Source organism: Solea solea, chromosome 5 (assembly GCF_958295425.1).
Source record: "Solea solea chromosome 5, fSolSol10.1, whole genome shotgun sequence".
In the NCBI taxonomy this organism is placed as follows: domain Eukaryota; kingdom Metazoa; phylum Chordata; class Actinopteri; order Pleuronectiformes; family Soleidae; genus Solea; species Solea solea.
Genome location: NC_081138.1, coordinates 1,073,318 through 1,097,549, shown reverse-complemented (window position 1 = coordinate 1,097,549; position 24,232 = coordinate 1,073,318). Strand labels below are relative to the sequence as shown.

The window sequence follows — 24,232 nt, the reverse complement described above, 5'->3', positions numbered from 1 at the left end:
ATGTAAAAATCTGCTGTGAACTGTAATTTGTGATTTTGCTGTCAGCTCGGGCATTTTCTCACAGCAAAAGAGACAAAATGGGGCTCACCGAGTGCAGGAGCCAGGGCAGCCATGCTGGGATCCAGGTGAAAACTTCCCATCAGGAACTGGGCCTCTGCTCCAGCTGGGTCTATCTTGAGGCCTGGTGGAAGGCTCATGTTCTGGGTCAGGTAGTACTGGTAGAGCTCAGCCTCAGAGGGTGAAGGCATGGCTCCCAAGCCAAGCCGGCTGTGCTGCATCTGAGTCACATTCTGCTGAAGTAGCATCATGTTGTGCATGTGCTTCTCACTTGTCATGTGGATGCGCAGGTTCCGTGCCACATTGGTCTCATAGTCACATACCTCACATCGCCACGTAGGTTTGCTCTTGAGCTTGGTTGGAGAGGGGGCCCCACACGGTCCAGCCATATGGGTGGAGGACTGTGTTGGATGGTGGTGGGGTGGGTGATGGCTACTGGCCTGTGTCACTGACGGGACAGCTACCACTCCTCCTGGGGTATGTCCGAACACCTGCTCCTGTACAGAGCCAATAGAGCCTCCATTCTGCAGTGACTGCATGTTGTTCAGGTGCTTGTCCGACTGCATGTGGATGCTGAGGTTGCCCTTTGTGGTGGTGGAGTAGTTACACACCTATAAAATATGCAACATTTTCAGATCACAAAACAAACACAACATCAACTTTACTGCCACCAAACATTTCAAAGGTTTTGATACACACCTCACACCGGAACGGCTTGTATCCACAGGTATAGCTTTCTCCACGAGCCAGACGAGGGTGGCTCTGACCACTGGTGCAGTAAGCACAGGAGCCTCCAGAGTCTGGGTGCTTCTCTTTCATGTGGGCCTCCAACGTCTGCTGGTATTTGTAATGCCAGTTGCATTTGGGACACTTCAGTGTCTTGCAAGAGTTGCGTGAATGCATCATAGTCATGTGACCACCCAATGAGCGAGAGGAACCCAGGACTGTGTCACATTTAGGGCATTCTACCCCACTTCCTGCAATTCCACCAGACCCATGGTTCTGCGAACACTCACCCATTCCTGTCATATCACAGGCCCCTTGGAGGGAGTGCGAGTGGCTATGAGATGAAGGGTGGAGGTGATGATGATGGTGGTGCATGTGGTGATGGTGCAGAAGGGCTCCATTTTCCTCCTCACCCTCTGCCGGGTAATCATTTGGTTCTGGAGCTGTGGCACTATCTCGATTGGCACTTTCATCAGCAGCAGCATTGGAGGACAGAGGTGAGGAGGAAGTGCCAGCAGTGTCATCCTCGCTCCTTCTGACGGCAGCTGCCGCCATTGCCATGGGGACAGTGGGCCCCTGGCAGTTAAAGCTCAGAGGGAGCTCGGAGGTTCTCCCCCCACCATCTGCAGCTGAACCCTCTTCCTTAACAGAGGAGCAAGTGGAAGCTAGGGCTTTGCTGTTGAGTGTGGAACTGACCACAGAGGTGCAGGCAGAATGCTGGAGAGCACTACTAGGCATTAATAAAGGAGATTTGGAAATGCTTTGGTTTGAGACAGCTGGTTCCCTCGCTTCACTTCCGCCACTGCTACCGCTACCACCACAAGCCACTCCTTTACTTTCTGCGTCCACCTCGTCTTCCTCCTCCCTTAACAACAGATCTTCTTCTTCTTCAAAACCACCCATCTGGTTGGATAGGTGTGCCTTGCTTTCATGTCCATCAGTGTCCCCATCCTCTCCCTTACATGCCAACTCTTTCCCAACAGCCTCCTCTGTTCTCCCTCCTTGTTTGGGCAGGGCATTGGAGTCTTTGGCAGAGCCTGGGGATGAGGTTTGAGAGGATGCTTTGGGAATGCTCAGCCCTCCAAGAGAGAGGACTGAGCTTAGTGGGGTTTGTTGTTTCTGCTGTTGCTGGAGGCCAGAGTCAGAGTCTTTGTTCAGGAGAGTCTCGCTGCCCCCACTACTACTTCCAGGCTCCAGATGGACACCACTAAATGTGCCGTAGAAGCTCTGGCCAGAGTTCATGGGTAGCAGGGTTGGTGGCAAAGGAGTGCTCTTATTTTTTGGTTCCAGGAAACTGACGAGGGGCTCTTTGTCCTTCCCAATGCCCTGGATAATGGCAGATGCATGGTTGTCCCCTAGCAGCCGACGCTCGTCCTCACACAGTGTCATGCGGTGATCATGGACGGCATGGGTGACAAAGGAACGCGCATAGCCAAAGGACAGCTTGCAGAGAAAACACATAAGAATGGGCTTACCCTTGCCATAAAGGGCTAGCCCATCAAATTTGGAGAAATCCACGTTGTTGGGAACATCTTTGGATACACAGGACTTCTTGGCAGACCCATCGCTGTTCAGGTAATCCTTGTTGCTTTTGTGCCGCACATCGAAGACACGGAAACTGTGCAGGACAGGACTGAGGCCTGCCATAGATGAGGTATTGGGGAAAGCTTGGTCTGAATTGCCAAACCACTTCCCAAAGGACGAGGCTATGTGAAACGTGTTGATGATCTGAGGGTAGACCGAGGATGAAGTCCCAGCAGGTTCACCCGGTTTTCCCCCACTGTTAAGAGAGTTTGTGGGAAGCAGGCCGGGTACCATGCCCCCACCACTTTGGATCAGCTGACTGAGACTCTCTACGATGTAGGCTGAGCCATCTGGCTGGTAGACGATCTCTCCAGCTAGATTCTCCACATCACTGCTCTCTTCCTCATCCTCCTCATCTCCTTCCTCACTCCCACTCTCAGGTGCTCCCTGTTGTCGTGTGGGCTGATGTCGCAGAAGAGTGGGCATGCCCCCTCCACCTGAAGTCATTGGCACCCCAGGAAAGGGTTGAAGACTTGGGAAACAGCTGTCAATCTCCATTTCATCTAAGTCCTCAGATTCTTCCTCTTCACCACAGCTCACTCCCTCTTGCTCTTCTTCCTCAAGACCCTCTCCTCTGGGATGCAGCTGGCCTGTAGCAGCGCTATCACTGTGGGTCTGGGACGATGTTTGTTTTGGCTGATGATGATGGGACTGTAATTCTCTTATCCCGTCATGAGGTGCACTAGGGTTTTGGGTTTGAGAAGGGTAGGGAGCAGAAAGAGACAGAGGGTCCAGGGAAGGAGCCTGGTTGGTACAAGGGACCTGTGAGCTAGAGTGATCGTTCCAGGGCTGTGGTATTTGCTGCTGCTGGGAGGAGCTGAGCCCATCGTCTGTCCCAGAAACCACGGGAGACTCACAGCTGTCCATGCTGATGCCTACATGAGGCGTTCATCGCATCCAGGCCTGCAGAGACACAAATGAGATGAGGTTAGAGGTTGTTGCTGCATTTTTGCAGTTCACTTCTCACAGTCTTACATAAACTATACATAAGCACACACAACTCATCATTTACTTTGCCAGTGATGAAAATGTGGACCCCACTTACATGTATTATACAAAGTATTAATATAATTATTATTAATAATTATTAAGAAATGATACAGAAATACAAAATACATGAAAGGGACAACATCTATAGGACATTTTGATAAAAAAAAAATATCATAGGGTATGAGACAAATGTTTTAAGATGCAATTAAAACATGACACCGTGCTCATTTCACTAGATTAGGTACTTAAACACAATGCCTGAGACAAGCGATAATAAGCCATCTATGATTCATCTTCCTGCCATATCAGGAAGGTACCATCTTTTATCTTCACCTTCCAAACAACACCCCTAATCTTATATTCTAGAAATCCTACATCCGTTTTAATTAACTTGCAGACAGAAAAAAGGAGAAACAGCCTAACTTAATGGATCAAATAGATTTCTTGTGAGATAATTAGACACTGAGAAGCCACCCATCAGCACATTGTACATTTAGATAACTGGAAGAAAAAGGGCTGACTGCATTTAAAAAGAGAAATTCTTAACAGTGTTTGTTCTATCATCAAGTTGAGTCCATATGAGAAGAATATAACACATGTGCATTATTGAAATACTAGTATTATTATTATTATTGAAATACTTTAAATAAATCCAACAGCAATAAAAAGGTTTTTTCCAGGAGCCCAAAATACATAAGCTGGGTTGGGACTTCACTGCAGCTGTGTTTAGATCTTGCATCCAATAACCTCTATGCTCTGCCTGGTTTCAAACACTCCAGCCATCCTCCGCCTCTGAAATAATAAATGGGAGCTGAGCTTTCGGGAGCTAGCCATGCCCCGAGCATCTGAGAGGCCCAACACAGGCTGCAATTTAGAGTGCAGAAGAGATAAAATGATAGCACAAGATACTGCTGAGCTAATAATTTTATTAAAGGGATGCAGCCAACATTGATTAAAGGGGGCAATCGGGCTGAAACCAATAACTCCGGGCTGCCCTTTAACCCACCATCACTGAATATTACATGAGCAAAGTTTCCCGGCACCAAGCTCACTGCCATGTCCCGGTTGATTAGCACATTCACTGCTTGCACTTGATTTATTTACTTATTTACTTAGGGATGCAAATTTCGGCTGTGATCAGAATGGAGTCTTCCCCCATGCTCTAACATAATAACCACTGAGGGAGAGGAGAGATTGATAATGTCTGTCTGCCTCTTCATGAATGTCTGATGAAGCTCACCTCCCACACGACATACCTAAGACCTCCCCAACTATACGCACTACAATAAACACAACACGCTCCACTTTCAAACACGTGCTTTTGTACTTGGCAGACAACATTAGTTTATCGAGAGAAAAGGAAACAACAAAGAATGACATACAGTGATGATAAATCAATCACTTAACTTAAAGAAATTCAAAACATGTCCTCAATAACAGTGTAAATATTAGTACGGTAATGCAGCGGGACAGGCATTTGCTGTTAGTATTGTCAATCTGACTTTTTTGTTTACACACTGCAGCTGCTAACCCCAGTGACCCTTGTCTTGCTTTGCATATAAAATGAAAGATATTAGACTGGCTGGCTTATTAACAAGATTGCTTTATACAGCCAGACATGATTTAGCGATGGCTGCCATATTGAGTGAGGGGATACTAGCCCTACTGGTCTGTATTTATTATCTGCTCCATTAATAAGAGGCTATGAGCTCAACAGCCATTTCACACAAATGGGCTCGGGGAGAGTGAGAGTAATGTGGAAAAAAAGAAACAAGAACAATATGCCACATGTCAAACAGACAGTAATCCTTTCGACTAAAGTACGTGAATAAACTCAAGAAAATGAAATGAGTTAAAGCAGGAAGTGTGAGTGACTTGTCCAAAAGGACATTGTCCATTGAAAAAGGGGCAAATGCATTTAAAGCTTTTAAGATTCCACTCTCTTGTCCAAACCTGGGAAACCTGTACCCATACGTGCAACTAGTAGTTCAGATTGCTCATTAACAATGACCTCTAAAGTTCTCTACTTTCCGCTCTGCCTTGATGAGTCTGAACAGAGTACAGTGCACTATACTAGGGGTATCTAATCATCCATTAATGCTTTAAGATACCTGGAGCAATTAGCAGAAGACAGGATAACACGATGACTCTTGATCAGCGCTCTGAGCCAGTTTGGTGTGCACACTGCTTACAGAAAACAGGAATGCCCTTAAAATCAAGATGGTGTAATTCAATAACCTGCAGTGGTTACTGATGAGCAATGGGATTGTCTGGAGTCGGCAAGTCGCAGATGGACCAACTGATATAACGCTGTTTGTCTCTCGAAGGTCTGCCTGGCTCAGTGACACCTGTTTAAAGCAGGAAAAGCTTTAATCTCTGGGAGGCACTAAACAAGTCGGGAGACAGACAAAGAGACGCGGTCGAAGAAGAGGGGAAGTGGAAGAGGCTGGTGTCTCTGTGTCCCGACTGTGTTGATAACCACAAATCAAAATGATAGAGCAACCCAGTAAAGGTAACTACTGTTCAGTGGTAAGAAAAAAAAATCTTTACTGGCATTCTTAATGCGTAAGACAAATGATCCTGCCATAGCCTGTGCACTTGTGCTGTATCACCATTTTAAATGTGGGCTCACTCAGTTGACAATAAGCAGGCTCTAAGCAGCCAAAACAGGCTGTAGTTGACAATAAGAGATAATCAGCGAGAAGAAAGGGCCGGATTCCTGAGCTGATCTGAGGGAGAACATGCCGATGCACAGATCCTGACTGTAGGACTCACACTCCTGCTACCACCTGCCTTCAAAGGCTTTATGCCAAGATCTCCCCGCTCCTTCTTTTTCTCTATGACAAAAAAACACGAGTCCCACTGCAACTCCTTCCACCGTCTTAACAACACAGATAAGGTTGAACGTTGTGAAAAAGGCCTCCGTTCTAATGAACCCTGTCAGAGAGAGGGTCTGGATATCATTTGCTAGGGATGGAAAATGAGATAAGTTTTAAATTATGGGTCCATTTATTAGGTGGGATTAACCGGCCAAACTGTGGGGGGAATTAAAGACAAGAAACCATCTGATTGTAAGAGTGCCCGATCGCCTGCCTGAAGGCCTGGCCTTACCCCCAGAGAACCCTTCCTTCCATGGGTTTCCGGAGGGATTTATCACTGACTCAACTCTTACTACGAATACGACTGGGCTATGGGCATCATGCAGCCCTGGCCCTTACTCTCAACCATATACACGTCCGCAGTGAGGAAACACCTTTTTAAAAAGGAAGGCCACTGTTCCTGAAAAGGCCTCGAGGACCCCCCTAACAGTAAACCAGATGTGGTTTTTCAATTGTTCCTCTGTCATGTTGCCTGTCTGAGTCTGGTCTCTGAGCCATCACTGAGCCTCGCCAGCCACCGCAGGGTAAGGGGCGCTTATTGGAAAATCAATGGCATGAACGCTAAGCAAGTTACAGGAAGATGTGGGAAGGAAGGGTTCTTATTGATAAAGCAGGGGAAGGCCTTTGATGTTGCACTGGGGACATGCTCATTGATGGGGGAACCATTGTAGTCCTGAGGCAGAGTGAGGCCCATGTTTATCTCCTTGGTTTGTTCCAATTAATCCCCAATAAAGGGCACGTATGCATTACACACTGTGACTTAAGTCCATTTAAATGGTCCAGTTAATATAGTTTCAGCACCACGTTCTTACAGTGTGGAGGTTTATATTATAAAGTGTCTCCTACTGCTCTTGTATAATAATATATTATAATAATATACATAATTACACAACATGTGTATGTGGTGTATGTGGCGAGTGTGGTTCTAACCTGAAGCAGCTGACTGGTGTCATGAGACAATAATGAAACAAAATAAATGCATGCAATTATAATTATCTATCAACACTGTCAACTATTCACATATCTAACTTAATCAATACTCTTTTGATAATATTAATAATACACTGACAATACTGAGCCAAAACCAACAATGATATTAAAAGTTATTTTTGTCTTTAATTCCTAACACTATAAATGAGATAATTAACTATCTAAGACAATGTTGTCTCATGCGTGCTGTAAGCGTTCTGTCCACTATCTGCTAATGCAGATGTAAGGATGCTCCAGTATTGCTCCAACTGCACGAGGCAAAAAGTCACCTCAGGTCGATGGCACTCAGCCTGTAAACAGGGCTTCCCGTAAAATCAATGATCTTCAGTGGGAGCTATCAGTCTGTGGAACAGAAATAGCCACGGCTGTGTTGAGTCTGAGCCGGGGAAGAGCAGCGCTGTGTGTTTACATGAGTGTGCGTAAGTAAAGAGGGTCACTCACTGGCATGTCTGGGTTCATTTCTCAGATTGCAAAACTGAGACACGCAGCTTTTGTCATGTAACAGCCGCTGAAAACCCTGAGGTGCGGAATATCATGCTCGAGTCATGACTACAGCGGTTGTAACGTGTTCAGTGTGAACCAAACTACATACTGAAGATTATATATCAGCTAAAATATTCTTTGCTGATTAAAATATGAGTTAAACTCAAATACCCCGGAGGCAGTGTGCTGATTGTTTTAATTTCACAGCACTCAATTTTAGTAACAATTTGGAACAAGCAATACTGGCCAGAAAAGGCTAAATTGATTTGTTTATAGTATCAATTGCCTCCTTTGTTAACATACTTGAAATAGAACCTTGAATGATTTAACCCTTCACACAACAACATTACATTCTGGTAATCCATTCAATGTTACAGAAGGGAAGACAAGTGATTTAAGACAAAGCAGTGGTCAAGTCAGTGCAGCAGTGTTCATTGACACACTCATACACTGGGCCTGGTCTGATTCATTTATCTGACTGGAGCTCAGCTAACTTCCAAAACCAGTCAAAAGGGATTTACACATGGCACGAGAGTGTTTCCTCAGTTTTGAAGGGTGTGATAGAAACAGCAGGCTGATGTAATTAGAAGTAGTTAATTAGCTGTGGGTTAATTACTGGGATCTGCCGAGTGTTGGTGAAAGACCTGGTGGGGTGGCAAACCAGAGGGAAGCAGCGAACACACAGCAGGAAGCTCCCAGTCTCCCGCCAATTAGCAACCAGCATGGGTGGTGGGGGCTACAGTGGAACACCAAGAGTACAAATGTGAGGGAGGTTTGCATATCATTTCATCCAAACCTCACTGGAGCCGATTGATAAAGTGAGAGCAGAAAATATATGTTTGTAAAGCAAGAAAACAACATTTGCCAGAAATTACAGTGAGATTTTTAAAGAGTAATACTATTTCCATTACAAATTTGAAGTGCAGAAACTATCTTTCCAAGCATATTGACGTGCTGCACTGTATTAGTTTCCCATGTGGTTTGTTTAGAAAGCTTTGTAATTTATAAGAGCATAAATTATCCTTGGAATTAAAGTATTGATGTATAATCAGAACAGGGCTATCGGGCACAGACTAACATTTGCCTCCAGGCAACCCAGTGCACAGAGCCACTCACACACACACACACACACAGCACACACTCAGCAGGGTGTCGGTGAAATTGCTAAACACACACACACGCGAAGAGAGAGAGACAGAAAGAGAGGGAGTTATCAGATTAGTTAGATGGACAGCGGACATGGATACTAAATGATTTTCAACAGTCTGAGTCTTAGGACATCAGATACTAACATGCAATGCTGACTTTCCCATGGTGTGGAATGCAGAAAGGCTAAGAGGACACTTGATACTTTGTACATTGTTCTGTTTGGCACGCTGATACTAATCAACCAAGAGTCTCACTGATCATGATCCCTGGGAAGATTTCTGAAGTTAACAACTTTTCTGAATGTCAAATATGTTTTTATCTCAGAAAGATGTGTGTCCATACAGTGCATGGTGTTTATTTCTGAAAGACAGATCAAGAGTGAGACTGAGAGAAAGGTGAGAGCACTAAAGACACATGTCCAAAGAAAGGTCAGGGACAAGGGGGAAATGTGTTGATCAAAGTCTGTGAGCCCCGGGATCTCCAGTTCTTCTAATGATCAAATCTTTTCCTATTTATATCTGTGGGAATCAGACATTCTCTCAAGAGAGGATGGAAGTCAAATCTGCTAACTACAGTGCTTTTAGAGCTTATGTTTGCACTCAATCCATTCTGTGTGTTCTGTAGTAACAGGATGAGGGTGTTAGATGGGGTTAAGAGAACTAATGACTACAACTTAATTGCAAAAGTTGTTGCTGTTAAAGTACAAACGCTAAGAACATAAGAATGCAAGGCTCAGCAAAATATAGAAAATAGGATCACACTGCTTTTGTAAATCTAGAAAAGTAGCACCTGAGAGGACACAACACAGACAGAGACACACACACACACACACACACACCTTCCTGCAGCGCTGCAGTTAAGGCAAGTCAACCACAGACACAGTTGTTAAAATGATCAATACCATTGAAATATTAAACCTTAAGAAGCCACATTATTGATTGAGAGCCCGATGATAAAAAGGTTTATTATCACAATTGTGGGCTTTATGTAAATGTTTTGGCGAGACCATAAGAGGTCCACCATGGGCTTTGGATAAAAGTGACCCCCACCCCCCTACTGCATACAAACACATACAACACCATACTAAACCTGTGTTGACAGAGAGACAGTGCTAAAGGGAATGGTAGCTCTGTAATGTGAGGGATGTGAGCAGTCATGACAGCAAAAAGGGGCAAAAAGTAACACAGTACCAGGCTCCACTCAGAGGCTCAGGCTCTTACAGGACATGGATAACATGTCTATAATCCTGGGCCTTTCTCTGTAATCTGGAAAACTAATACCTAAGTAATGACCCGCTCCTGCACCTGGTAAAACACAGGGTTGACTGGCACCTGAAAATAAATAAATATCCACTGCAGCTCGTTCTTAAAGGGACACATTCTTTATGCTAAGAGACAAAAAAATAATGAAATCACAAATATGAGTAACTACAGGGTTGGCTTAACTGTTTGAGTTGCAGGGGGTGAATTAAGTCACACAGAGGAGCAGGCGTGAAACAGCGAGGCAGTTAGGACCAGTGTTGGTCAGTGTCTAAAGTTGAGTAGTGTGATAAGATCTATTTTAGACATGTGAAGGCCAAAGACCAGGAAACCTGGGTAACGTGGATGAAAGCCATCTATGTTGAGAGCAGTCATGCAGCGTTATGTGTGGAAAATGGAAACTTGCGATCTCTTTTAAGAAACTCATACTGAGGAATAGTGAAGTCTCATACTCAGATAATTGTGTGTACACATGCCCAACCATGTGTGGGAGTGCACACACACACACACACACACACACACACACTATGCACATACAACAGGGATTAGAGGGTGTCCTAGTCAAACCATTCTGTGGAAATTACTTCTTTGCAGAAAAAAAAAAAAAAGGCATGAAAGCCAATGGTGACCTGGCCTCTAATTCTAGAGTAGGATATCCTGGATAAATAATTAGAGGGTTCCTTTGAAGACCTTGCACAGCCAAAGCATTCACTCCCCACTTCACATGTGCTAAAGTCATTAATGACAAAGATTTAGAAAGGAAAAGCGTATATCTCTCTGGTACACAAATACTTTTTTTTATTTTTTTGTATTTTTTTATGAGGCCTGGCCCAAATTCCTCTCTGCTTAGCTGAAGCTCTTATCCTGGGAAAGAACTGCACCCGTTTTAAACAATAAACCTCAGGGGGAAAGTGTTTTCTATTGCCCCCTTCCCCTGCTGAATCATGACAGTTAATAAACTTAAAATAATGTGCCCTGAGTTTTAAAACAGGACGTGAGTAAGAAATGTGGAGGCAATGGAAAACAAAGCAAAGAGAGGGAATATTTGCCAACAATAAAAACAAAAAACACTTCATGCTTTAGAATCAGAAATGATGACAACCCTGCTATTAATACCAAATTAATCCTTAACCATAATGGACATCACTGACGTTTTATATGTTGTTACGTCTAAGCCACATAAAAGAACATGAGCCACTTCTGCAATGAGCTTTGTGGCAAACCAGGGTTATTTGTTGGTGATAAAGTGAATGGAATCTTCCGTGTGGAATTACACTGATCACATTCAAATGACTCTCATTTCCAAGAAGAGAAAACACAGTCAACTGAATGAGGATCTTGGAGAATTTTCATTATGATGAAGACAAACCTGCCAAGCACTAGTTTACATGCAACTGGATGCCTACACTTCTACTATAGCACAACACATCAATCAGATCTTGGCGCAACTGTCATCTTAAAAGGGGAGCAGAGCTTGCCCTACAGTTTACAAGGACACATTTCCAAGGCAAACCTTGGAAGGTGATGTGCATTCCTTCTGGGTGGAGCAGTGATGAGGGACTGTCAACAGAGGAAAAAAAAAGGAAGACAAACAAAAAGAAAACAACTTGTTAAGTGTATAACAAGGTGGCCTGGAGGGCAATGCTGAACGACACCTCTGCACTTGAAGTGTGCAAGGAACATCAAATAGCATTTCTGTAGCTACACTCAGCACCGACAGAGCCGACCAGAGTGTTCAGAGACCCGCGTGTGAAGAGAAACACAACAGTTCAGCAGGAAATAAAAAGGATAACACACGACTGAAAGACAACGCTTCCTGCTGCAGTTGTAATCCTAAGGGTTTGTATGCACTAAATATGAGTTCTCAGCTGAACCCCAGAGAAACCAGTGAACTCAAAAAATGGAAGCAGAATAGCACAGTTCTAAACTGCAAACAATGAAGCAGTTCCTAATGGATAAAGTCTACCCTTGAGCTGTGTAGCTAAAAAGGTGTGTGTCTGCCCTCTGTGAGAAGCACCTCAGATGATGAGCAAGGAGAAGAATGAAAGAATATTTAGCACAGCAGCTGAAATAAAACCAACAATAGAAGCTATCGACAGCTTTGGATTGTACCAAAACTTTACACAGGGATGTCCAGGCCAGTGGCGGTCGCTGGTTTGATACAAGGGAAGCTCATTTCACGACCAAAGCCACGTTGATAAAAATGAATAGAACAACTGAAACAAGGATATGAAAAAACAACGTCCAACTGAAATAAGGAAATGCTCCAATCATCATGCACCAGCCCAGCGTCTGCACCCGCCCACTGCTCCATTGACTCCCAGAGAAGCTGAGCTTCCACTGGATTCTATTGGTTTTCGGGAATGTAGAAGAAGAAAAATCGCGTTTTGCTGATCCTGAACGGACTTGTCATATAATTTATCGAGATCTATCGAAATTCTAGTAATGAAATGCAAATACAACAGTACATATTTGACGTTTTAGAGGAAGCAGGGCTTCCCTTGCTGTCAGTGAGCAGTCGCCTCTGGTCCAGGCACGTTAACGGAGGCAGAGGCCCATTAAAATCCCTACATGTATGGTTAAAAGGAAAAAGACAGAGGAACTAGATGAATGGAAGCTAGGCGGAAGCAAAAAGTGGTGTGATATTTTAAGAAATGAGGAGTCTGTTAATAAGTTCCTTCTCTTCCGCCCCTCTCCTGGCTCGGTCTGAGTGTTGTGACAGCTACAGTGCTGTGGAGCTATATTTGACAAAGACCAGCCTTCTGCCCCTCATTGTCACGCTCACACACTGTAGCCCTTGTTCATTTGCCTTAATGAAATGGCCACATGCCGCCTCTCATCCCAGAGCTGCTTGCACACTGTAGCACCTGGTAGATATAAATCAGCCCTACTGAGCTGTATTTGGGAAGTGAGGCATTAAGCATGACATGGGCTGTCAAAGTTCAGATCGCACCGACCGCAACATCTAGTTGAACCGCTGTGGAACAGACCCAAGACCAAGGAGCCGGCCTATGATCGGCCTCTTATCTTCTGCCTTCCAGCTCCGCTTGACATGGTTGCCACATCTGGGCCCCAGCTGGGTTTGCCTGCTGAGCACAGCATAGCACAACTGAAGCTAGGCATAGGAACACTGGAGCACCCACGCTACATGAATCCTTTATCGGGATCAACAGCCTCAAAACAGCGAGGATTTTTATGGCCATTTGCTGTCATTTTGTCTTTGGGCTTTCTGATCTATGAGCTATGAGAGCTTGTGAATAATAAGAGGTTCCATCTCTGAGCATGGCATAAAAGTAGCTGGGTGCACATTATGTTTTACATATAATAAAACATATAATGTGCACCCAGCTACTGTGTGTGTGTGTGTGTGTGGAATCTGACTCATGCGAGTCTGGGGTCTGAAGGTCAAACAATGCAAGAGAACCCACACATTCCTCAGAGGACAGGAACACATCATTGACACATCACGCACGTGAAAGCATATTTAAGCAGCTAAAAGCTCAGGTTTTCCATCCCTTCACCGGTCTATCCTGTAGCTTTCAACTTGAATATGAAATAATATATTCTCACTGTGAGCTTTACATGTGTGGGATGAGTCGCCACACACATACACAAGTCACAAAGGCAGGAAGACGGAGCAGTCTAAGAAAATCCCTATGAACAACAAAGCAAAAAGAGACAAAGGGAGCTAAAGGTTGAAGATAAAGACATCGTCTGCATGGGATTAAGTTGCAGGATTGTATAGATGGTAATAATATGATGCTTTGCTCTTCATGAGCTGAAGTGAAGACGAGGGTTGGATATAAGAGAGAACACAAAAATGAAGGAAGAAAAAGGAGCTAGCCGGACAGTGAGCGCAGTCCATGGTGAGCTCAACCCTACTGTAATTTACATTGCTGGGTAATTAGCCTCTGGATTAGCGGCTCAAGCCAATGACAGATGCCTCTCACAGGGAAAGAGCCAGTATGTGAAGAGGACCACAGCCATACTTCTTTGACACATAACATTCATTGATTCAGTGAGTCAAAGGGTACACATGAACACGTGTGGAAGGGAGTGGGGCTTGTGACTGGAGGGCTGCCGGGCAAAATCCTGGGAAAGGGCAAGGGCTGGAACTGAAATGCACATTTAATTCACAATAAATTATTAATGTCATTGTTTTGACATTGAGAAAGCATGTCAGCAAATAACCTAGTGCTGGGAAATGTGTTATCAGAAGACCAAAGGAAACAGAAAGTTCAGATATTGCAGCCAAAGCATCTTAACTCTGCCTTTGACAGCTACATTCAATCCCATATACAAGAAATTATACATACAAATATTGTAGCCTACAGGCTCGGGAGGCACCGAGCTGCAAACTATGCACCACAGTGTGTGTGAACGTACATGCATCCATATGTAATGTCATAGGCAAGTGGGACTAAATAGCAGCCACATACTTTAATGAATTATTGCTGTGGAACTGTACGTTTCTGTGTAGGCTGTTGTGCCAGTGTACCAGGCACAGCTATGAGTCTAAGCCATAAAGCTGGGAGGCTCAACACACACACACACACACACACACACACACACACACACACACACATAGAAAGAAAAGGTAAAACAAAAAAAAGAACACATAACATGACAAAACAAAAGATACCCACTCCTGCATGTGTGCATGTCTAAACTTGTTGATCCACATTTGTGGTCACCTCCTTGCACACACACACACACACACACACAGACAAACACTTGTTAGCAAGGAGGTGAGAATTAGAGCAAGAGCAACTGGCTCACCCTGAGAGTTCAAGTTGAGTGTCACTACAAATTACAAGTTGACAGCACAAATTATCCCTGGTACATGTTTCTTACAGTGCACGTACATGCTGGAGTTTGTTGGGCAGCTGCCTCGAGACAGCTGTTCTTGGGTGAGGTATTTACATGTCAACCATTATCTCTTCCCATAAAAAACATCAGTATGCACTCTCCCCCTGAGCAACACTGACCAGCAACCTCTTACAAGTTGTCAATGAGAGGACCCTCTGCCCCATCTCTAACAGATGCTCCATATTTAAGCGATGAGGAGGGAGAGCGATAGGTGCAGTGTAAAACGAGAGGGTGACTAATTGGTTCATAACCTGTAATTGGGGAGATGTAATTGGAGTGGACTCACAGATGCCAGGTGCACCTTCAGGAGGTGGGCTAGTGGTTTGCCCTTTGACTGGCTTGAAGAGTGTGTGTGTGGGTGTGTGTGTAAGAGGTTACAGAGGATTAGATGTGGGGGGAACATGACACCTCTATAGTGTGTGCCCCAAAAGAATATAGTTTAGGAGTGGCGTGTGCCTATTAGGTCCTGAAAACCACATAAAAGCCCATACACTAAAACCTGTCACAACACAGAGCAGCCACATCTATGTCCAGATGCATCCATGCATATATATATGAACAATACACTTAAACAATAAATACATACACAGTAGCCTCGTGTCCATGGGCATTTTCTTTGGGGAGTGAAAAATTTGCAGCTCAACATTTTCCCATGGTTCACATGGTGAGTCAATGTAATCAATGCACTCATGGCCCACCGAACCAATAATACACCTCTCCCAATCAATGTAATGGGGCTGAGTGTTAATTGGGACATACTAAGAAGAGGCTGGGTGGGTGGTGGAGCGTGATGCGCGTCAGAAATGCTCTGTGGGGTCTTAATGAAAGCTGCTTGATGGCTTTCTTGTTTAATTGACTATAAGATATGTTTCCACACACACACACACACACACACATATATATATATATATATATATATATATACACAAACATATACAGGAGAAGTATGTTGGGGTTGTAGTGCAGTGTATTTGGAAGAATATTGGTTTTCCTGCCCATAACGATACGACTATTGGTAATTAACACCTGCAATTAATTGCCACTTCTGAAACATGCTACCAACCCGTATCTGCTGCCCCTTACCGACCCCCAAATCTAGTTTGATTAGTCTGCAAATTGGACTTTTCATACATGCACCATCTCTGAAGCTCGCACTACAAATCACTCACTGTCTTATTAGGCTGCACGTTTTGCTGCACGGTCTTGAAAAGCAGATAATGATACTAGGCATCAGTGCATGTGAACTGACGATGGGAATTAAATTAGTGAAGGTAGACAATGGCCAGCATTGACAGTTAATTTACATGAATGTTTCCTTTTGCAAAAAAATGTAATGCAACAAGGAGGTTTCCTGGCCACTGCGCTTCGTTGTGAATCTTTAAAGAAAAGTGGCCTTCACTTTCTGCTTTGAACAGGACTACAGTATCCACTTCAAACACAAAGTAAATCAATTGCTCTGCACTCAGCAGCCATGCCTGCTATTTATTGGGCAGAAACAAGTACTAAAAATGGCGATGAGAAATAAATCTGCATTGTAAAGTGCAAAGATGTTTTTGGCTGTTATCTCTGTAGGTATAGAGTGGCTCTGATGTGATATGCACACACTGATAAAAATAAGATGATGATATTCAAACATTTAAGCGTCCTTTTCTTACAATACATCGTTTGATGGAAATCTTTGGGAAACTTCCAGTGAAAAAAAAGGAATAAATTAAAGAGAGGTGGTGAATGAAGAGACAGTGTGAGTTTATAAAAGGAGAGAAACATTATTTATATTATTTATCCAGCTTGTTTAGGGCATGTTTTTTTTTTTTTCTGATGGGATGCTACAACTGACAACTAAAAAAGTATGTGGTGCACAGGAAAAACCTGCCTGACAGATATTCTGTCTGTCAGCTAAGTGGAAGTAGGAAGTGAGGGTAGGGGAAACAGCCTCGACCAGAGTAAAGGATGTTTCCCTGTATTGCTTGATGTCTCTCCCTGTTTATACAGACCACAAGGTTAGTCAACGTGGCTTCCAGCCCAGAAAACTGCTGCACCACACAACGCACACACCAGTTTCACTGACTATGTCAAAGTCCTGCCTGTAGACAATGATAAAACGGTTTTATTTACACCTTTACTGATTCATGCATGTGTAGTAAACCTTTTAAAATATTAGTCCGCTTCACCGTGACCCATCCGGCTCAACCATTAGCTAGAGGTGAGCATATCTGATAGATATATCGATCTTTCAACAGTTTTTGTGTAATTTGGTGAAGATTAATTAACATCTTTGCTTGCTCTGCCTGGTGGGTCAGAGGAAGGTCTAAAATCAGGACACAGCCGTCCAGAGACAGCGTGGCCCCCACAGGACCCTGGCCTACCCCCAGCCTCTAAATTACTGAGCCTGACACCATGGAGGGAGAGACATGGGTCCACTTTAGCTCTGTACTGAGGCCTGTGGACTCGGGTCAAGACCTCCCCATTAGGGACCAGGTCAAAGCCACATAACTCTTTAGCTAAGGTGAGGGTCACTGCGATGCTCTGTCCACCCAGGGTCAACCAGAGGTCTCTGGCCACTGAGGTTCATGGCAATACAATAAAGTAATCAATCTGTCCACTGGACCCTGGTCAATAATATACTCCCAAGCAGCACAGGGTCACCACCTGTTCCCTGGCCTCTCCTTGGACTGTCCTGGCCTCCTGAAGTCCCCAGGTCTTGGATTTCACTGTAGTAAGGAACATCTGAAGAGTATGGGGGCACGTAATCCAACCTTGGCTCTATAGGCACCATGGCAATAAAATATGACACATTATGAGCAGGTTATAGTGAAGAAAAATGGGAAGAGCGGGACTTTTGTTATTTGAATGTAGGCTAACACGGTCAGTGAAGAACAAACATGGAGCTTTTTCTGTGTTGACTCCAGCTCCATTTATAACATTATGAAATCTTTTCATTGCATGCAATGGGAACTGCATGGTGTGGATAAAATATCCAAACTGAGACACAGCTGGGCCATGAAATTGACACCTGACCAATATGAGCCATGATCTCTTTGACAAAGTGCAGATGTGCACTTTTCTATTCTATGATTGTGCTGTACGTAGAAAAGCTCCCCACACCATGTACAGAACCAGAGGACGATATTTTCCCATCAACTCCCCATTTTCTTTCAGGTTTATGTGACACAAATTTCCAGCAGTGTTTATTTCCCTTCCCTTTCTGCTCTCCCCTCCGTGCCCTCTCACACTCGCCTTGAATGGAGGCAGACAGCATCCTTGACGGCTGCCAGGATGAGGCAGCAGTTAATTCTTGGCTGCCCTCCCTCTGCTTAAAGGCAGGTATAGAGTTTCAAACAGCTCCAGCTGGCTGGATACAATGGAGATCTCAGTGCAGGAGCAGAGCTGCAAGCAGGTGAACTAACCTTTCGTCTTTTCCCCTTAAAGCTCTTATCGGTCCTCCAACACCCCTACACCTCAGACTTCACCAAGTTTGACTGTATCTTGCTCGAATTCCAGCTGACCCAACCCTTGATTCTCACACCATTTCCTGGCTGACAGTCACTGCATCCTGTCTCAGTGAGAAACATAAAACTACTATGATAAGATCTGAAACTGAATCTAACACACTAATGAAACAGTGCAGGTCCGTAGCACAACACATAGAAAATCTGCTGCTCTAACAAACGCAGTAAAATACATTTGAATGTTTATGCATCTGAAGTATTTTGACTCGTTTTGTAGCTCCAGCTCCTTCCTCACATGTATTCCCTGAGCTCTCCCCTGCCAACAACATGACATGTCATTAGGCAGTATAATCAGCATGCTATTTGCATACATCTGCTTTATTTTATTGATTGCTCCTCATTCGTTAAGATTCAGGGTATATAATTAATGACCAACCCCCTCGGTGCCACACCCTGGGGACAGCCAATTCCACTGCATACCAAGGGGATTTCAGCAGAGGGCACAAGTGGGCTTGTCACAACGGGCACTGGGCCAGTATCAGTCCCTGTCGTTTCCCAGCCTCCGGCTGTCCTTGGTCCCAGCCAGCTCATCTAACAAGGAGAACCCTTCCTGGGCCGCGTTAACTAAAAGGACAATTATCCTGAGAACAATGATGCTTTTCACAGCGACTGTGTTGTCATTAATGCAGGAGATCTGGTTACAGCACCCAGCTTAAGCTAATTAAGGAATGCAATCTGTGAACTCTCAATGCTTCTTAATTAAGTAAGATTCATTTCAAAATGGGGACAAACAAAAAGTCACTTTTTTTCAAGGGTCACATTTAAATTCATTTATTTGGTGACTATGTTCATGTGACCAGGAAACTAGCATTTAGCATTTGCACCGTTCTTAGTTCTAACTCTTTTCAGATTCTCTTTTCAAACCATTTGTCTGCTACCAAACCAGACAGACAGATGTATAATAATTATAGTACTAACAACTATATAAATGATAATAACTTGATACATGAAGTGCCTGAAAGAAGCAATTCTAAACACTAGCTTTTGATAATGGCTGTAATGTATTTCCTTTTCTTGTCTGACTGTGGTCATAAAATGATGAAATAGACTAAATAAAGTGACTGTTGTGAGATCCTTTCCCATCATTAACAATGTATTCTCATCAGAGACGTCCCACTGAAAAAAGACAGCTAACTCTTTCTTTCCAAGGAGCTTTGTGACCTTTTACACAGGAGAGGGCCGTGAGTCACCAAGTCACTCAGCACTGACTGACAACACAGGGACAACTAAATGAGAGCGAGAGGGAGGGAGGGAGGGAGGGAGGGAGAGAGAGAAGGTAAGATACTAAGACATCCTCAACATTTTCTGTTTTCTTAAAACAGGCTGACATATGCAGAGATTAAGATGAAATATAAACTTCTTAAGAAATCTGTTGCGTATCCTTTTTAAAGAAGAATCATTTATTGACATGTCGGGACTCAAAAACAAAAGCTCTGGTTCGAAATGTTAAGTATCTAAGAAGTGTGTGTCAGTGCACTCAGGAGAGAGCAAATGTGTAAACACAGACACACATGAGCGCAGGGATCTGGTTTGGCGAGTATATATATGTCCTTACTTGCTGGGTATTGTGAAGGAGGTTACAGCTGTTGATTGTGATTAAAATGTAAACAAAAGCCGAGTTCAGACAAAGGGCGAGTATGTGAGTCTGAGGGTTGGTCAACTCACTCGCGACTCCACACCCACTGGAACGCTCTCATTCTGAACACATCACACAAACACATACAGCAGTTTCTTCTCCTGTGCCACGAGGTGACAATGAAAAACAAAACTGTAGCAGAAACATTTGCAAATTTGACTACTTCCTCCACAAAGCTCTGAATGGTTCCATTAGATTCATCTCCTCCCTGTGGTGCCCACGTCTGGGGTCATCGTGACTTGCTCTACACATCAACAGCCGCGCTGCGTCTTCCATTTACTCTGCTTTTAGCCTATCAACAAGAAAAATGTACTGTTTTAAGTAATCCTTGTTTGCACTGACCATAATTGATTGGGTAATCCTGGTTTAACATGCACTAGAGCCAGTGCTTAAGAATCTATTAGGAAGGCTAGCAGCTTAAAGAGGCAGAATCTATCTCATGTTGAATGTGATATCTGTTTCGGTTCCTATAGGATGAAGGCATGAGATGACCCTTTCTAGTCACACAACCACTTCTGCCTTGTTGCCTTCACCTTTTTCTGCATTTCTCTTTTCTGGTGGCAAAACAGTACATTCGTGTGCCAAAGTTTCACCGAGGTTTATCCCCTGAATTCCACCAGCAAATCTCTTGGCGTTGCTCCATCAACCAGTTGACAGTTGTGGTTGTGTTCAGGCCAGACTTCTCCGCAACCTTCCTCCACAGAAGCCATGCCAAAGCCCTTGTCAGCTCGACATGACACACGCCACGCTGCACACTCATCACTGTGACAACCCTGTCATAATCAACACAAATCTCTCAGCGTCAGCATGACGAGCAAAGGTATTATGGAGCAGGAGAAGGGAGGGAGAGAGGGATGAAGGAGGGAAAAGGTAAGGCAGACACGGTCAGTTTGTTTACATGACGTTAGAAGAGTAAATGATTGTGTTAGTAAAATGTCTCTGTCTGTCTCATATTGTAAATTCCTCAGTATCGGACGAACACACCCAGAAATAATAGAAGAATAACTGTGACAGAAACATAGGGAACTTTAGACATTTTTATGATTTTATGCTCAGTCAGCTTAAATAAATAGGATATTTTTAACTTAATAGATGGCAGGAATACTTGGAATGCTGTTTGACATGCTAACAACTAGCCACGTGCTAAACCAGACACTTGACTTCAGTCAATAAATAAAATAAAAAAGGACAGCAGTCTAACTGAACCGCATACTCGAGCTACATCTGTGCATGAGAACGCTCTCACTGAGGTCTTAGTGTGAGCTCAGTGGCTCTGGGATGCGGCAGTAAGTGCAAGTGTGACTTTGCACACAGACAAGAGGAAGGCTAGTTCCTGCTCCTCCTTCTGCTCTGACTGCTGTGGTTTCTACATGACGCAGGAGGAGGTGGGGAGGTCTCACACACACACACATGCACAGAGAGAGAGAGAGAGAGAGAGAGAGAGAAAAGAGAACGAGAATAATCCCCACCAAGACCTCTGCCCTAATGGGGCCCACTACTGTAATTACAAGGCACAGATTTCAGATCAGGCACTTAAGTAGCCAGCTAAGAGTGCCCAGAAAACAAAAAGCTCTGTAATTATCGTCTGCCTCCTCTCTCCCCAGTGCAACTTCAGTTACCTGTCATGCTGCTGTTTTGTCAGGAGTCCGTTGTTTCCTGGATTCTCCCTAATCCATGGCTGGAAGCAGCCCTGGCAGTGCGCCTGCCTGTGCAAAGATGCACATTTCAACTCGCGGGGGCGAGTGACGACATGGCACACAAAGATAGCAGAAACCTGAGTCCTCACAGTCCCACAAGAACATGAATGCATTTTTTTACAAGAGAAAGGAGCAAAAGAAGGAGGGGGAGTGTTCAGTTTGCACTAGACAAAAGATCCATTGTGCAGTGAAACTTTATATACATATTAGAAACTCGAAACCCATAGCCTCTGCAAGCAGGATTCTTGTAACTGTGAACAAGATAACATTACCAACCATTCTTTCCCTCTGTGCACAGAAAAGGAGAAAAGCCTTCAATCCTGCTTTTCTGTGAGGGTCTTATTCCTCATGATGGATTCCTGGTTTTTTTGCAGGGTCATCTAATATCAGCGATAAGAGAGCAGTGGTCTTCAGGCAGTTTTGTGGCCCATTAAGTAACACATTCTCCAGGTGGAGCAGAAGTGAAGGCACAGCTTGTCGACAGAGATTTGCACTCAACATTCTCTTAGCTTACAGTCACCATCCGCCTAACCTCTCAGGTGTTCCATAAGGAATGTGATGTCCATTTCTCATTCACGCACTTCACCATGGAATGCATTCTGCATGTATTTCAGGTTTAGTAGAACTTCTAAACTAAACTAGTTTCCCAACAAGAGCAACTTATGTCTTTTGATGCTTTCAAATCTCTGCCCTGTGTTCCCTGCAACTGTTCAGAAAAAGGTCAAAAGGGACATGTGAAGAATAACATGTGTTACACAAACACAGGTACATATCACAGGTACATATTTTTTGGCACAAGTTCATTCTTGTTGCAGTTGTAAGTTTTTGACAGGCAAGTTAAATAACTACTTGCAAAGTCCTAATAATTGTGTGACATTTAGACACAGGATGATTGGCTGTGGTCCATTTAAAAAAAACAGTTCTGTTCTCTTTGGTTAAAATTCAAATCTAAATTTAAAAGATTAAATACAAAAGGCAAAGACCTAGTTTTCAAAAGTTTGGGAGCAGTGAGACTCAGGTCAGCTCACGGTAAGTCTGTGTCCATAAGAAAATGTTGCCAACATGGTGACATCACCAATATCAGACATGTAATTAACCTGTTGCAGCCATGCAGTCAGGGGGAAGGCCAGCCTCATAATAACAACCTGTGCAACTTGTAATTATTTTTCTCAAGAGACAAGCACAAACACAGACACACAGGCAGAAAACACGTGCACAAAAAAAGGAGTGCTTGCTGATAATAATGCTTTAAATACAAGCAGCAGCAGCATTCAAGAGAAGATGTAGTAACTAATATGCAACACGAGTGACATACAAATGTCATAATAACCAGGTTAGAACATCTCATTTCAGTCTAAAGGCAATGAGCATGGTTTACTTCAGAGAGACACCATGACATAACTAAACCAGTCCCTGACCGATTGGTGTTCTGAACTTAGATTAACGCTGACTACAAACAGTGTAGTTTCACTACTGAAACAACTACTGAAATATTGCATGACTGCATAATAAACAATGTGATCATGCCGCACTGTGATGTTTTTATTCCATATTTTTATATGCACCTTAGGCCCCGAGGAAAGTATGAACTTTGATAGACAACAGCATTCAGTGGAAACACATCAGCACAGCTGGGCCTACAGGGCAACGCTTAGCTCTCTAAAGAAATGAGTCAAACACTGAGTGTCTAAATTTAAAAATTACTTAGGTTGAGGGGGGCAGGTCGGGGTATAAGAACGATTATTACCCCCCGCCCCCCCCCCCTCCCTTACAACAAGATACAACAAACATAGGAGTGGGGTGACTAATCCTGATTCTTTCCATTTTGGTTCTGGCTCAGTCCTTGTATCATAAAAACATTCTCTAAGTGTTTGGATAAAAGACAGCTTCCATTTTTACAAGTTCTATTAATATGTGCTTGATGTGAATGATTCATTGTGGACCAGACCTGGATTGTGTCAGCCTAACTTGTTCCATGAATGCAGAGGTTAACTTTTTCCACTTATCTAAATCTATAGCTAATAACGACGAGGACCAGCATAGAATATTAACTGTGAACCTTCATGACCTGACTGTTCTCTCCTGCTTGACCGTCTGTGTACGTCAGGAAAACAGAGGCATAAAATCACGGTGTTTGATGGAGCGCTAACCACTGGCAAACAGTTTGGGGGCCTCGGTGCTTTTGCATGAGGCCACACTGGACGATGTCCAGTCAAATGATGTAACTGGCGCCTGTTGCAAGGAAGCGTAGGTGGCCCCTTTGTTATTGCCCCTCAATCTCAATATCAAAGAGTGGAAATCATACTGATCCGGCGAACTCAAAGTGAACAGCGTCTTTGTCTTAGCTCATTCTTTATCTCACACTGGGTTGGGTTAGGCCTGGCTGCTACGTGATTGTCTCCAC

The 24,232-nt window shown here is 43.8% G+C and overlaps 1 protein-coding gene across 6 annotated transcripts in view; it reads right to left on the bottom strand.

The window, feature by feature from the left end:
* zfhx3b (zinc finger homeobox 3b) overlaps positions 1-24,232 on the bottom strand; it is a 212,955-nt gene that overhangs the window by 81,404 nt on the left and 107,319 nt on the right. For all 6 annotated transcript variants that reach the window (XM_058629592.1, XM_058629594.1, XM_058629595.1 and 3 more), the window contains 2 exons: positions 757-3,270; positions 89-668 (listed from right to left, as the gene is read on the bottom strand). In XM_058629592.1, the coding sequence (XP_058485575.1) occupies positions 89-668; positions 757-3,234 (3,058 nt within the window). In that variant the 5' untranslated portion in view covers positions 3,235-3,270. The remainder of the gene's footprint in view (positions 1-88; positions 669-756; positions 3,271-24,232) is intronic.